The 15287-nt window shown below is 41.8% G+C and overlaps 2 protein-coding genes across 2 annotated transcripts in view; one reads left to right on the top strand and one right to left on the bottom strand.

Annotated features, from left to right (window-relative positions):
- Window positions 1-15287, bottom strand: part of LOC109973762 (calpain-5-like) — a 19723-nt gene that overhangs the window by 3473 nt on the left and 963 nt on the right. Inside the window, exons 2-6 of the mRNA XM_020623565.1 lie at window positions 10696-10855; window positions 7884-8015; window positions 1890-2098; window positions 1002-1194; window positions 717-910 (exon numbers count right to left, since the gene is read on the bottom strand). Coding sequence (XP_020479221.1) covers window positions 717-910; window positions 1002-1194; window positions 1890-2098; window positions 7884-8015; window positions 10696-10851 — 884 coding nt within the window. The 5' untranslated portion in view covers window positions 10852-10855. The remainder of the gene's footprint in view (window positions 1-716; window positions 911-1001; window positions 1195-1889; window positions 2099-7883; window positions 8016-10695; window positions 10856-15287) is intronic.
- On the top strand, window positions 3288-5070 carry ompa (olfactory marker protein a). Its single transcript, XM_020623566.1, has 2 exons — window positions 3288-3462; window positions 4398-5070. Exons 1-2 carry the CDS (start codon window positions 3394-3396, stop codon window positions 4827-4829), a joined length of 501 nt encoding a protein of 166 aa, XP_020479222.1. The 5' UTR covers window positions 3288-3393; the 3' UTR covers window positions 4830-5070.

Raw genomic sequence — 15287 nt, 5'->3', positions numbered from 1 at the left:
AACAGCATGAAGAAGTTCTCTTTGAAATGTTGCTGTGAGAAGCCTGGGATTTTTTCAGCTACTGTGGTTAGAAGACAAATTTGAGATGCCTGTACTTTACCTGAGGATTTGAATATTCTGCTACATTAAACTTAAATGTGATGACTAATAATAAAGTGTGCTGGCTTGCAGCTCCTTGAAGCCCCATCGATTGTCTCTCTGTGGTGAGGCCAGACCTTCAGGTTGGAAACCTCTGGACTAAACAAAAAGTACAGCTCACCGTCGAGCAGCTACGACAGTACACAACAGTGCTCACCCACTGATACAATACAGTATTAACTAATAATGTCAAATATAATGAGTCACAAGGGTCATTTTACTGAGCACGAGTACTTTTATTGTTGATTGTTTAAATACATTTTAATGATAAAACCTCTGTATTTCTACCTACTGTAACTAGGATTTCAATTGGAGGGTTTTTACTTGTAGTGGAGTATTTTTACACTGGTGTACTGGTTCTTTAGTGAAATAAAACATCTGGATATGTCTTCCACTGCTGGTCTCCTAAAAGTAACACTAGACAACCTGAGGATATGGGTGATGTCAAACCTGATTGACGTATGCACCCCAACAGTTAATAGGCTGATGCCAAAAGCGATCGAGACTGACTCACTCCTTCACCTTTCTTCAGCTATTCTGCCTTTGACCCCTCTCGCTCCACACCTCCTCCCCCTCACCTGTCGCTCCATGCCCCGGTCCACTCCGTCTGTCCCCAGGGGTTCCTCAGGCGGATCATGGTGAGTTTGTCTGACTTAAGGTAGGCCAGGAGGCCGTGGCCCAGCCTCACCTTGCGGACATCCGTCACCGCGTAGGCATGACCTTTCACCAGGCCACAATCCAGCTTGGCCTCCATTTCCTCTATACTGGTTGCCTGGAAGAGCACTGGATCAGTCAGTCCAAAAAAACCTAAATCAAGTCATTTAATCGTTCAGTCGCTGTGTGTTTGTCTGTCTCCTCCTCACCCGGATTGAGCCACTGATGAGGCCTCCTCTCTGGTGGACTTTCAGGACTTTCTCAAACAGCTCACTGCGTTTATCTTCATCTTCTTTGAGCCCGTTCGCTGTTAAGTCTATTGACTGCGACACGCCCCCGGTGAAATCCACCAGAGCGTCGGCCGTGTTGCCCCCGTCCAGTGCCTCATAGCACCCATGCATCCTAGCAAGCACACAGTCAATCATTAACACTTACTGTACTCGGTTATTCAGGCACATTTGTTCCTGTAACTGTATCAAATTTACAGAAAATAATCCCGTAAAACAATCAAACCAGTCGACATTAACGCGTAAGTAATAATAAATGTGTTAGGGATTTGCTTGTTATCTGCAGCTGATTCCAAATCAACCATTTAAATTAAATCCAAACATTTTCTGCTGCTTATCCAGAGTCAGGTTGCAGATAAGGAACATACATGAGAGAGTCAGAATATTAGGAACACCTCTGAATATAATGAAGTCCAGTACAACACCACTTTTAACTATGACCTCAATAATAAACGTATAATTAAATGTATACATTTATGATAATTTCACCAAAAACTGAAACATTTTGAGCTTGAATGCAGAAGTGTTGCAGTGAAGTGCATACAACTGTACAGGTGTACCTAATAAAGTGGCCATTGAGTGTAAATATCACTGATGTGAAACATTGCTAAATGCTCTATTATGCAGAAAGTTACTGAGTACATTTATGCAAATACTATAATTAGGTACAGTTGTGATGCATCTGTATTTTACCATTTTCTGCTACTTCACACTGACTTCATCACATTTCTCAGACAGGACCAAGTTCCTCTGCAGCCACAGAGGACGCTGACCTGAGCGGACACAAACGCTCATGGTGGAGGTACTCACTTGGCGTAGGCCTTCTCCAGCAGGGCGCACCAGAACTCATTTTTGTCATTAGAGTGGCAGTACACCAGCTGTCCGTTCAGTGAGGGGAGCCGGTCATCGATCACCACGTCCACCCAGTCACCAAAACGCCAGAACCGGAAGTGGAAGATCCCAGCGTAAGACCCTGGGTTGATTTTATCCCACTCCTGGCTCCTCCAGTCAGGAATCACCTGGAAAAACAGCAAGAACACATGTCACCATCTTGTCAAAGCTCATGGTTTATTTCAACTATGAAGCCAGAGATTGTTTGCTCATCTGTAATCTGGGAGGGGGGTGCAGCACATCATCTTGGGCCCCATGTTTTCCAGCCTTGTTCCCTATTTACTGCCACTTTATTGCCACTGGAAATAACTACATCAACAAGTAAATGTGTAGCTGCAAAAATCATATTAACACAGAACATAACGTTCAATAAAAGCTCAGTCTTAGTTCAACTGCCGAAGATTTATTTGCATCAGGCTGTACGTGACTGTGACAACTTTATGAGCTTAAAAGGAAGCAGCGGACAAACTCCCTGTGGCTGTTTTTGAAGCTAAACCATGAGAACATCGATAAATACACAACATAAATAGGCAAATACAACTGTTGTACACTACAGAGGAGCACAAAGATACAGCTGCCTTTTTGTTAGTTCCTGAAAGTTGAAAAACATCAGGTTTTCCACTTTTTCCCCTTAAGCTTCAGCAAGTTACAGTGGATTTACATTGTTTTCAATGAGGGAATACGTTCCGCTCGCATCCTGCACTCAGAGATCCCAAATGACAACACATTAACACAGACGTCCACACACAGTCCTCAGTGTAGTGAGTGATATAAATATACAACTAATCCACTGAGCCAAGACCAGTCGAGCTCCCAGAAGCCCTCAGGAAACTCCCAGAGTTCCCTGCTGGACGTCATCAGCGGCTCCTGTTGCCTAGCACCCTCTCACACCACCCACCTGACTTTAGAAGAGTATTTTCATTTGGTATTCAGACATGTCAAACTAAATTATTCTGCTGTGTGCAGAGATGTGGCAGGATTTTATTCCCCGTGAAAGTGCAAATTGCAAATTGTGTACACATTAGGAAAAGGAGTTTACAATATGTTTGTTTGTTTTTGCAGCGTGGTGCAGAGATATCGTGTATCAGCCTTTAAAGGACTGAAACAAGCTTAGCAGGGTTGAACACTCAAAAACTGATCTCATCTCCTAATGCTCTCCCCCACCCCCTCTCCATTTATGTGGCTTGCCAATCCATGTGCCCTATCCAAACTACCCTGGGGGGTGCAAAAGTGCTACAGTGCTACGTAGTGCTGGAAATAGTTTTGGGGGGTTTTTTGGGGGGGGGGAAGAGAGAGAGACAGAGACAGAGAGATAGAAAGAGGAAATCAGAAGCTCCACTGCAGCTCTATCCATCACAACACCCATCCACCCAGACAGGCCTTGCCCTCTCTCTCACCCAGGAGCACTGCCTCAAAGTCGGACATGGACAAGGGCCCAGCTCCCTCCAACGCCATCGTGCTGCCATTCAAAGAAGACACTGCGCTGACAGAGGTGAGGCTCTCGATTTAATAGGACATCTTCTCATCTGCAGCTACATGACATGTTATCACAGTATGTGTGTGTGAAAGCTGTTTTTTCTTCTTTACAAACTGGACTTAAACTGGAGTTCATTCCCAGACTGGAGGGTTTGTGTATCAGTAAAATATATTCACTGAAGTTCTGAGTGCTGATGAAATGCTCAATCTAATGTTAAACATACTCCTATAAAAGTACTATTAGATTGTAACTATGAACTATAGCTTGCCGACCACAGCGTGGCCTGATTTTTATTAAAATTATCTTCTATTCTAATGCAGTTCATAATGGTCACTATCACAATATTTGCCGTTATATACCATTTTCTCCACGTGGTCCCCGGTTTAACTTAAACCTGTGATCAAGGATATTTTATGGCTATTTTTCTCTGTTCTCTGGTGTTTCAGAGACCAAAACAGCTATTCTTAAAAAAAATAAATAAAAATCATATTAATACAAAAAAAGATCATTTTCTGCTGCCCTGATGTGATTTAATCACATTTTCATTTGCTGCTGATTGTTGATTTTTGTGTGCATAGGAATCTGACAACACTTTGATTAATTAAACCTGTGCACTGTAAAAGCTGATGGTTGCCTTGTGCATCCTGTTTCTCCTGTTAAGCTTCAGTTAGATTAGTCCTAAATAAGATCGATTGTACAATGTCGGTTTGAGGTTGTCGGATTGATTTTTGTGTGGGGAACAGAAGGAAAACGCTCCTGAGACACATGAGCTGCAGGTCGAAGCAGCCACGCTGAGAACTTGGTCCTGAATTTCTAACATGGTCTGAATTTTTTAGCCCGAGCTCCAAACAGGCCGTCGGTGGAAAAATAGTCCTTCTACCCATCTTCTCCAACCCTTCTCAACTCGCATTTCATCCGTCTCTTCCTCTGTTATTTTGTGTCCACTGCAGCAGATGCGCCTTCGTGTGTCGTTCTTGCAGCGGTCGGGGCAGAAGCGTCAGGACGGCGAGCGCCTGATCCTTCCTCATGAGGCTGTGTATCGGCTGGACTTTGACATCCAGGAGCTGAACTTCTCTCGCTGGTACGTCTCCCTCTCTGGCTACGGCCGCGTCACCATCACCGGTACTTCCCAGCACTGGACCCCTGACCTCACCAATCTGATGACTCGTCAGCTACTGGAACCGATTGGAACGTTTTGGCGTAACACCGGCGACCCGGAAGACTCACCACTCAAATGCCTGGAGGCGGACATGGAGGAGTTCGGCGAAAGAATTGCTGAGCTGGCCAAGGTCAGGAAGGTCATGTACTTCCTGTTTGCTTTCAAGGACGGGGCAGAAGCAGCAAATTTCAGCTGCTGGGTGGAGTTCACCCCAGGGAAATGATTTGTCACTTGTTGCAAGTGGAAATCTGTTAGAATAGGAAAAGCACCTCATTATTTCATTTGTTCTGTTCAGTCTCTAACCCTTATACCTAAACCTGACCTTAAAAAATCCACACAACAGAAAACGCTTCAGCTCCTTCAGTGAAATACACCAACATAGATGTTAAATTCTTTCTTCATTTCTGAGCCTCACCGATTAAGCTGGAATTGTGCAGCAACAACATTGTTGTTCTGTGGTTTTGTGCACGACTTATTAAAGTTGCTACAGTTCATTGTGCGTTTAGTTTTAACGTCACCCCGAGAGCCAAGTCCCAATTTTATAAGCACAAACAAGTTTGAAAGGAAGTTTGCTTCTCTAAAAATCTGATATTTGGGTGAAGAGATGACAATGAATGTATTTTATTTAAACTTAAAGGGGAAACAAATCCTCTTTTACACTTTCACACTTCCTGGTGCTACTTAAACGACATATTATCAACATAAATCATCAATTTAAAAATATTTAAATGCATGAACATTCACAAAACCTTCTTTGCCCAATATTATTTAATGATATTCATAACTTCATTTTTTTTTTGAAATCTCAAACAAATAATTTACCTTTGAATAGAAAACTCATGAAGACACAAACTAACAAAAGATTCCTGTGGTGTGTAATAAGTGAGTTGTTACCATCTTCACTGTTGTTGTATTTAGTTCCTGGGTTGTTTTATTGCTCACAGGAGCAACAGCTAGAGGCAAAACAAGTAGCGATGAAAAGAGCATCAGATATTCACACTGAGTTTGACACAGAACAGAAATCTATTAAACATCGAGTCAAAGCTGTCTGTGTCTCATTGGTACTGGTGTTACCGGACAGAGGAGGGAGGGAGGGGACAAAAAGAGAGGATGGGGGAGAAGGACGGAAGGAAACAAGAGGAGAGGAATCAAGTCAGGTTCATAAATAGAGCCCAGAAACAAATAAATGAATAAATAAAGTTTTAAATGAGATGCTATAGGTTATATTTACAGCATCTCATTTAAAATGTCATAAACAGGTTAAAGTAAAACCCACAATAAATGGAAACTGGATCACTTCTTATTTTCAGTACAACACTTTTACAGAAAGAAGCACCACAAAAAGCAGACAGACAATTTGCTCTGTAGTAAATAGAGTAGCATGTTTTTACAAGTAATACTAAACATTACTTATGAATGTACTTATACTTGTATACAAGACATTAGATTGAGAATACCTCTACAACACTGCCAAGAACAAAAACACATTTAAAATGTCAACACTTTAACCATTTAACCCTCTTTATCCCACAGCGTCGTCTCTCCATAACAAAATGCTGTAATAATTGTCGTCAAACTGCCTGTATAATTTACATTAATACCCCCTAGTGTTTCAGACGCGGTGTTTGTTTTTGGACCACTGATGGGTGTCAAGACAACTGGTTGCTCCACTGAGCCAACGACACCTAAAACAGGCTTTAGTTTCCTTTCAGCTGATGCAAAATGGAGAGCTGCAGAGGGCCTCGGAGACCAGACAGGAGGAGGAATGAGGTAACCGAGTGGAAAGAACACAGAGGACGCACACAATGCACAAGTGTACACACACACACACACACAAACCATGACTCCAAAACCACATTCTTATCATGTGTATCACGTGTAGATCCAACTGGCTAAAAGGCCCCGAGGTCGAAAAAGGTTTGTTTACTCCTGGACCCGTTTCCTCATTGTGATTTACTCAGTCCAATACTGTCAAACCTCCAGTAATCTCTTAATGGTAACTTATACTATACTATATAAATAATGCTTGAGAAGGTTTTATGCTGTTTTAGTGCCTTAGTACTACAACACATGGCGTCAGGCTACCCAACATTGAGTTCATGACATGATTAGAGAGTTTTCCAACGCCGTGTTTGCCGATCACAGAGGCATCTGATCGGCCCTACATTCATTCTGCAGCATGACAGTGAGGTCAAACATCCAGCCAGAGTCACACACAACTATGTTCAGAGTCAACATGCCACCTGCCTGACCCCCAGAGAGGGAGAGTGGAACATGTTAGAGGATACTGGCGCCACCTTGTGGCGGAAAGATGTTGCTTCCTGTTGCTGCAACCTCCAGGTTAAGTCCTTTACTAGACAGACATATGCAAAGAGCTTTAGTTTGTAATAAAACTTTAATTTAGAAAGCTGTATCAAGTCTCGTTGTTAAGAATCCGTGAGTCCAATAACATTACTCACTTGCCAAAGACTAATTTTGTGATAACAACCATTTCAGAGCAAACTGTGCCAACTATGAGCTCTGACTCCACCCATCATGAGTAAGAATGTCAATTCAGCTGTTACAACACATCATTATGGTAGTTACAGTGCAGATTAAGTGTGTTACTGATGTTACTGATGTGTTTTTATACTGTAATTGCAGAAGCCACACAGGTGCGTGTGGAAAAGGATCTCCTAGTCTATTCTAAATCTCTTGGTCTACAAGAAGTGCCACAGTGCACACATTGATCTAAAATAAACACACACCCAGTCACACAAATCTGACAAGAGTATATTTGCATGCACATTTTCCCACACCCATTAACACACACTGTATATGTGCATGCAGCCTGCTCTAGTGGAGGGCTGGTTTTTCCGTCCATGGCTCCTTCTGTGCATGTTCAAGTGTCCTTGAGCTACACACTGAACAACTGCTCCCACTGAGCAGGCACCGACCTTGCTTGGTAGCTCGTTGCTCTCAGCATGTGTGTGTGTGTGTGTGTGTGAGAATAAGAAATAAATTGTAAAGCGCTTTGAAAAAAGTTGTGTAGGTGCCACACTAATGCAGTCCACTCACCACACCCCCTCACATAGGCACACTCCACTCAGTTACAGCCCAGCACTGACAGCGATGAATAAAATAACTGTCTGATTTTGTGCGTTCCTGATGTAAACAGTGCATACGGTGTGTGCCGGGCAGACCCTGGGAAAAACAGTGTTTGCTTTGATGATGCTGAAATTGCAAAACCAACCCCACAAGGGCAACAAACAAACCAAACACATGGATACCATCTCACCTTATGCCATAGTGGTTCTCTGGAGGCCAAACTGGAGCAGGCGGCTATAAACCAGCAGTTTCCCAGATGCCCCTGGTGCAGGTCGCGGGCACTGATGCCGTGCACAAACAGATGGGGGTCACTGTGTATCTCCTAGAAAGATGAAGATGACGCCATCAGTGTTTTATCTTTCAAATGATTGGTAGACTTATGAATGAGAGTCTGATCTGGTGTGGTCCATTAAAAGATTGTCAACACAGATCAAACTAAGTTTTCCCGGCTACACCGACAGCAACAAACAGCCAACACTTCAGAGCCTACGAGCCTGACTAACATTAGTCCAAGGATGTGGCCACACTGAACAGCTGCCAGGTGTGGATTAATGCACAGCAGGGTGTAGCCAGTGCACCCAGTCAACCACCATAAAGGTAAATACATGGCACAACACCCTCTGACCAGGTCGAAATCGCTTCTGAAAGCAAGACAAGCCACAGAGTGTACAAAACTAACAGGACAACGGCCAAATGATAAGGCAGGGATAAATCAGACGTGCACACACCCAGCAAGACTACAAACTGTGCAGGAGGTTGTTTTATGTAATGATTAAAACTAAAGGGCCCTTTGACTGGTTATGGTGAAATATTACATTTTATTTTTAGGGGGAAAAAAGTAGTTTTAAGTCTCAGTCTAAAGACAAACTGACCAATGAATTTCAAATGCCACGTTTTTAGGTTTACACACACACACACACACACACACACACACATACAGTAGTTCTCTTTTGTTCAACTACATAAAAGACACACAGACACGCACATTCACACAGAGCAGGTTTATCCTGGCTGGTTCCTCCTTTCCACCTCATCTTCATCCTCATCTTTTCTTCCTTAGACATACGCTCAAACAATGTTGGTGCATGTGCAACACTGAAATTAAATTTAATGTAGGTGAAGCTGATATAAAGTGGATAAAGTATTTATATTCACTGAAAATACTACGGCATGTCTCTCACAACTAATGTCTTCAGGTTAGATGCTAACCACCTAATCTCCCTTAGACCTTTGTGCATTAACTGTATTACACAACGGCGTGACCACAGCAGCCTGCATGTTGACATACAGCAGCATCAGGCTGTCACATGCCAGCCATCTCTCCCATAATCACTCCAAGATGCAAAAGTGAAGCCAAATTATCAGCTGCCATCTTGGCAGGATCCAGTACAACCAGAGAAATGCTGTTTTCTTCTTGCCAAAAAGTGACCGCAGCCATTGTCTTCATCCTTAGACTGGTCCTCTGCTTCATCATTACCTGTATTCAGTTTTAAGGGTTATATATATATATCAAACTTTAACAATACAGCACAGCCAGAAAGGCACTTTTCCTCCTTGACAAAAAGTGATTAAAGCTCATGTTCATTTATTATGAAAGGGGTTTTCTGCCCCAGATGTTCTGTATTCACTAAAGAAAGAACAGAATTTAGTCGTTTAAATCACAATGGGTCACAAGATCAGGGATGTAACATGGGGTACGCATATGAGCCAAAGCTGAGAGACTCTGGTCAAGAATTTTTATGTTATACGTTTGTTAGGAAACAAACGATCAGCAGATTTCCTGTTACTACACCCTGATACACCAGTACTGTCCTTAGCGTTGAAAGTCCAGTATCAGCACACATCTGAAAGCTAATGCCAAAGCCTCGGCTGTAAATCTAAAGCTGTTTGTGCACGTTTGTAGCTTTACACAGAGGATGAAGTGGAGCAGAGAGATGTGCTGACCTACACGGCTGATCCGTGCAGCTCTATGTCTGGTTCTGGCAGCTGAGCCTGAGGTTCCACTAGTAACACAGGTGAAACAACACTGTTTCCTCTCTCTCCACTCCCTGGACAAATCAATAATACTGATCGATTGGAGTGCTTTAAGTTACTTGTCTAATTATGTAGCCGCTCAGCTTATCAATAATTGACCATAAATGCATATAAGTGTACATACAGTTCAGGCTGGAGCTGTTTCATCCTGTATATTCTCAGTTGTGGAACAGAAAATTATTCAAATTCTTTAAGTTTTTACTTATTCAGGAAATCTCACCGACCACTTTTTGGTTTGTTTCAAACCAAATTATTTTGAATTATATAAAAAATTAACTTAAACTCACACTGTTACAAATAAAAGAAATGAATAAATAAAAATTGTTTAACTAAACCAGTGGCTTCTGCTGTGCTGCTTAATAATGTTCCTGAAAACCAGCACGGTTCACTGAAAGGCTCGGTCACAGTTTAACCAAACAACTCTATCAAACAAGTTCAATGTTTATTCTAGACAGAGGCCAGAGTCTGTTTTGATGGACAGATAATTAACTTATTAATCCCACACAGGAAATCTTAGCTTCTATACAGATAAATAAAATAACAAGAAGCAGAAGTGAGATATCATTTAAGTTACAGTACAAGCTATAAAAGTAGAAAAGTTAAAATAATAGTGCAAAACTAAAGAGGGAAAAAAGAACTATATCATATCCACTACGATGCACCGCAGTACTACGACGCACCGCAGTACTACGACGCACCGCAGTACTACGACGCACCGCAGTACTACGACGCACCGCAGTGCACTCAGGATGACCCACTGAGTAGGATGGATATTCCAAAGAGACTGGACATTAATATGCAAGTTCCTTTGGTACGTTTTAAAAAAAGGAAGAAAGTAATTGTCATATTCTCCTGTAACACAGACAGTATGGAGAACTAAAAGAATGGCAGGACATTGTCTTGAATTCTTCGGCTGAAACATGCAGAAGTCTCGATTCCTATTAAACTAATAATGACTCTGTTCTCACCTTCGGCCTTTTCCAGGTGATATCGCCGATATTATTGTTCAGGTAGAACAACGACTGGTCTGACGCAGGAAACAGAGGGTCCTCAAACAGACATCCGTTGTGCTGGCACTGCCTCTTCAGCGCAGAGTAACACTGGCCCTCGTATGGAATCACCATCTCCCTGAAACAGACAGAGATGGTTCATCTGGGCTTTGAATGAAGCAGCGCCCACTTTGATTCTCTTTCCCCATGAATCCTGGGAAAAGGCTGATCATTGTTCAGCTTTATCAATGGAGCTGTGTGTGTTTGACACAAACAATTCACAACCTAGTGAGCTGTAACAGAATCAGTTTCAAAATAAATATATATTATTACAGGGGTTATAACAGTCCAAATAAAACATTTCCAAGCTTTAAAGGCACAAAACAACAGTGTGCAGGTGTACAACATAGTATTTCAGGTGCACTTAAGGCCAAATCTGGGTTTTAACACTGTCACCCGATCGGAAATAGAGGGGGAAAAACTAAATCACTAAATCACTAAAGAAAAAGCCTCTTAGTTTATTTATCATTCGGGGGGAAAAGATTAAGAAATTAAGTTTTTACAAGATCATTCAAACCAGTCCTAGAGTATACAGTGGACAAGCTGCTCTGCCTCCAAAGCACACTTAGTGCACACATACTAGTAACAAGGATATCCTTCTCTTTTACTAACATTTAAAACATCTCCAAAACACAGATACACCTTTTTATGGCTATATTGGTGAGGACACTCACTGATATAATGCATTGGCCATCCCCTGACCATCACAACTAAATATCTACCCACCCCTAACACTAAACCTGATTATAAACCGGATCCTAAAACCACATCTGAACCCTCTGAAGGTGTCAGAGAGCGGACAAGCCAACTTTTCTCCTCCTATGGGATGCACTCAAAAGATCCTCACAATAATTACACACACACATACTCAAGACAGTAGAAGATACTGCCTTAAATAAACCAACCCTTCCAGCTATGTGACAGGATGACAAACAAACTCGGCCACAAGTGTTCGACTATGGATCACCAGCAAAGCAAAGCAAACACATGATGAAAGTTGCATGCCTCTGTGTACGTGGTCCTTATCAGACGAGTCCTACAACAGGTTCCAGTCTGCCAAACAATGAGGCACAAAGACAGAAAAAAGAAGCTCGGTGTGCGTCTTGTGCACGTCTTTCTATGGTCGTGTTGACACATTTCATTACTGTGACCAATCCTCACATGCTCAAAGGGCTGTTTGGGTATTAAAACTTTGTTTTAGGCATTAAGGTTAAGACTAGAATCAGGTTTAGATCAGGGTATTTATTGTTACAGTACCCGTAAACGTTTAAAGCATGGAGCTAGGAATGCATTACGTCAGGGAGCGTCTTCACAAAGTCAGAAGTAATGAGAAGCAACCTTGCAGTTGTGCCTCCGCCAGCCCGTAATCTTTACCTTCGACCACCAAAATCTAACCAGTTCATCCTCAAGTCCAAGTGGATACCTGTGCCAGATTTGAAGAAATTCCCTCAAGGTGTTTCTGAGAATGGGTCGAACAGGCAACCCTAGCACAATATGCCTTGGGCCATGGCTGTCGTCAGCGAGGAAGCATAAAAATGATGACTTGAAGAGTGACATGATACTATCTACCCAAAATGGCAGAAATCACCTTTGTGCTTGTGTAGAAGGTGTGCTGGTGTTATATTTGAAGACTAGTGGAAAGAAAGAGGAAGCACTTGAGCAGACAATACACTGATGACAGGAAAGCTGCATGGTCATAAAAGAAATGTGGAACCAGAGAGAGACTGTGGTCAGAAGAAAGCGGCAGGACCTTATTCACCACAAACAACCAGCATGACTGGGAGGTGACTCATGGTCAGGTGGGGGGGCAGACCCCGTGTGGTTTGTCGTGCTGATGCATTTAACCAAATGTTAAAGCTTACACTCAGGCGTCAGTTCTGTTACTGAAACCCATTTTCTGTATTCCTTGTATTTATATGGTCACAGTGTTCGAACTACTGCTCCTCAAAACAAAGATCACTTTGGTTTCTGTTTCACAGAGGAAGCTGCTACATGATTTTAATCTCCTGGCTAAATGACTGTGCTCTTTTTCACATTACTGAGTTTAATATGAATTTATTTAATTTAAAGATTCAATAATTAGTTATTCACTTGGGAGAAAAATTAATCAAGTAACTCTTACATGAAAAAGAAAAGCAATGAACACACATTTAAGAACCTTTAATTAACACATGTTTGAATATTTTACTTGGAAAAATAATAATAATCATCAATGACTGATTCTTGCAGTGCTAATTAACTATGGAAAATGATCACTAATTGTAGCTCTGAAGGCAGCGCTGCGAAAACCCAGCACTACCCCTGACCAGGTGTACTCTGTGGGGAATGAGGAGCAGATACTAGTTTATGAGGTATATGGTGGTGGAAGACGTACTCAGATCCCTCACTTAAGTAAAATTAGCAATACCACAGTGTACAAAAGTATTAGCATCAAAACATACTTAAGGTACCAACAGCACTAATTTTGCAGAATGGCACATTTAACATTAATATATATCATAGTGTTGAATTATAATGAAGCATCAGCACATTTAATGTTGCAGCTAGTAAAAGAGGAGCTCGTTTTAACTAACTTATGATTATAATTTAAAGTACTGCTGTGTCTTCTGACTTTTCCACTGAAGATCAATAAAATTTGATGATTTTATGATTATTTTTGTATTAATCTGGTTCTGAAAAGTAACTACTAGCTAAGGTTATAAAATAAAAGTAGTGGAGTAAAAAGTACAATATCTGCTTCTAAAATGTAGTGCAGTCAAAATATGAGGTAGAACAAGATGAAAATACTCAAGTAAAGCACAGATACCTAAAATGGTAGTTAAGTACAGTATTTGAGTAAATGTACTTAGTTACTTTCAACCACTAGAGGTATGTGGCACACAAGAAGAAACCAGGCCAAACCTGCCTGTGTGATGTCGTCTATTACCTCCCGCCTTTAAGTCCCACACGGCTCACATTTGATTTATTTTATGTGTGAATACACCGTTTCCTGATCTGAAAACTACTGACATTTAAGCGGCCACAAAAACGGATGAACGCCACTCAGACAAGGGTGTGGTTTCATGGGGCCCAGCAAAACATGCCACCCCGGATATGTGACAGTTGAACAACAGCCCACTGCAAAATGTTAAAATACCACTGTAACATATTTTGGCATTTCAAATTGTGCACGGCATCAACATAGTGAATTCTAACCACCTGTGTGACTGCAATAGTGAACATTAAGACACATTTTGTGAAAAGTTCAGATGCTTCTGGACGGTGTGAAGCCACCAAGATTAAGGCACAATTCACAGGGGAAATTAGGAAAATATACCTTCAAAATAAAAGTGACGTGTCTGTCAGGGAGAGGACAGAACTGTATCAAACTGGAAGCTTGTCCAGTGAGCACTGAGGGACTGATTTCATATGGGTAAACCTTAATTCCCTTATTTGATCATTCTTTGTTCCTCCCTTGCTCAACCCACAAGTCGTTCTGGTTTGCCATCCTGAAGGAGCCCAGAGCTTTGATTCCTGTTCTGAGGAGCAAGGAGGCTGCTGGCGCAGCCAGGAGCAAGGACACAAGGCACCAGCCTTCATGCAAGGTTTTTACAGACTGACACACCCTGTTAAGGGAATTGGTATTTGCCCCAGGTGTGTCACTATGGCTTCACCATGCACTGTTATAGTCAATTAAAATCATTTGCTGTGTTTCATAATCTGTGACTTGGAAGAAAAAATAAATCAAATGTTTTGAGATGCAAAATTAATGAATGAATTGATTAGTGACAAACTATTTTGAGAATCAAATTTATTGCAGTTACTTTCAACCTCTAGGGGCGACTGTGGTTCAGTGGGCCGAGCAGTCGTCTCCCAACCGGAAGATTGAGGATTGGGAGACGACTTGGAATCTCGGTGCCTGCAGTCCACTTGTCGAAGTGTCTTTGGACAAGACACTGAACCCCCCAAGTTGCCCCTGGGCTCCAAACAAAATTTCGTTGTACGTGTCACAATGACAATAAAGCTTCTTCTTCTCAAACAAAAAAAGAAGACATTTGCCAGTTAAAGCTTCTCTGCTGTGATGATTTGCAGCCTTTCTTTATCTGATATATGACTGTAATAAGAATGTTATTGAAGTTTGGATGATGGTCAAACAAAACTCATAATTTGAATGATTGATTTGAATGATCTTGGGCTATGGGAAATGACGGGGGGTGTAGACACGTTACTAGAACAAGCCGGTAGACAGACGGGTAGAAAGCCTCCCACTATACTGTTGAACCCCCAGACTAAAAAAGACACACAAAACAGCTACAAACTGTAACCTTTTGTGTGTCTATGTGGCTATTTTGTGCCTCTTTGTGGTCATGTGACTTCTATGACTTTTATACAAACACCAGAGCGCATGCAACCAAGGCAGCCCTACCGTGCCACAACTCTGATGAACACTTAACTCATGACTATACAACAGGAAAACTACCTTCAGTGCAATAACTTGCAAAAATACTTTTGAATACATCTGAAATACCTGC

The sequence above is a fragment of the Monopterus albus genome, unplaced genomic scaffold, assembly GCF_001952655.1.
Source record: "Monopterus albus unplaced genomic scaffold, M_albus_1.0 scaffold304.1, whole genome shotgun sequence".
Taxonomy (NCBI): Eukaryota; Metazoa; Chordata; class Actinopteri; order Synbranchiformes; family Synbranchidae; genus Monopterus; species Monopterus albus.
This window is presented reverse-complemented; position numbering and strand designations above follow the sequence as displayed.

What these genes read in the sequence shown, in the direction of transcription:
- ompa (XM_020623566.1), top strand. Translation starts at nt 3,394, where the DNA reads ATGGACAAGGGCCCAGCTCCCTCCAACGCCATCGTGCTGCCATTCAAA. An exon ending in AAGACACTGCGCTGACAGAG is followed by an intron (nt 3,463 to 4,397) that starts GTGAGGCTCTCG and finishes TGTCCACTGCAG; the next exon opens with CAGATGCGCCTTCGTGTGTC.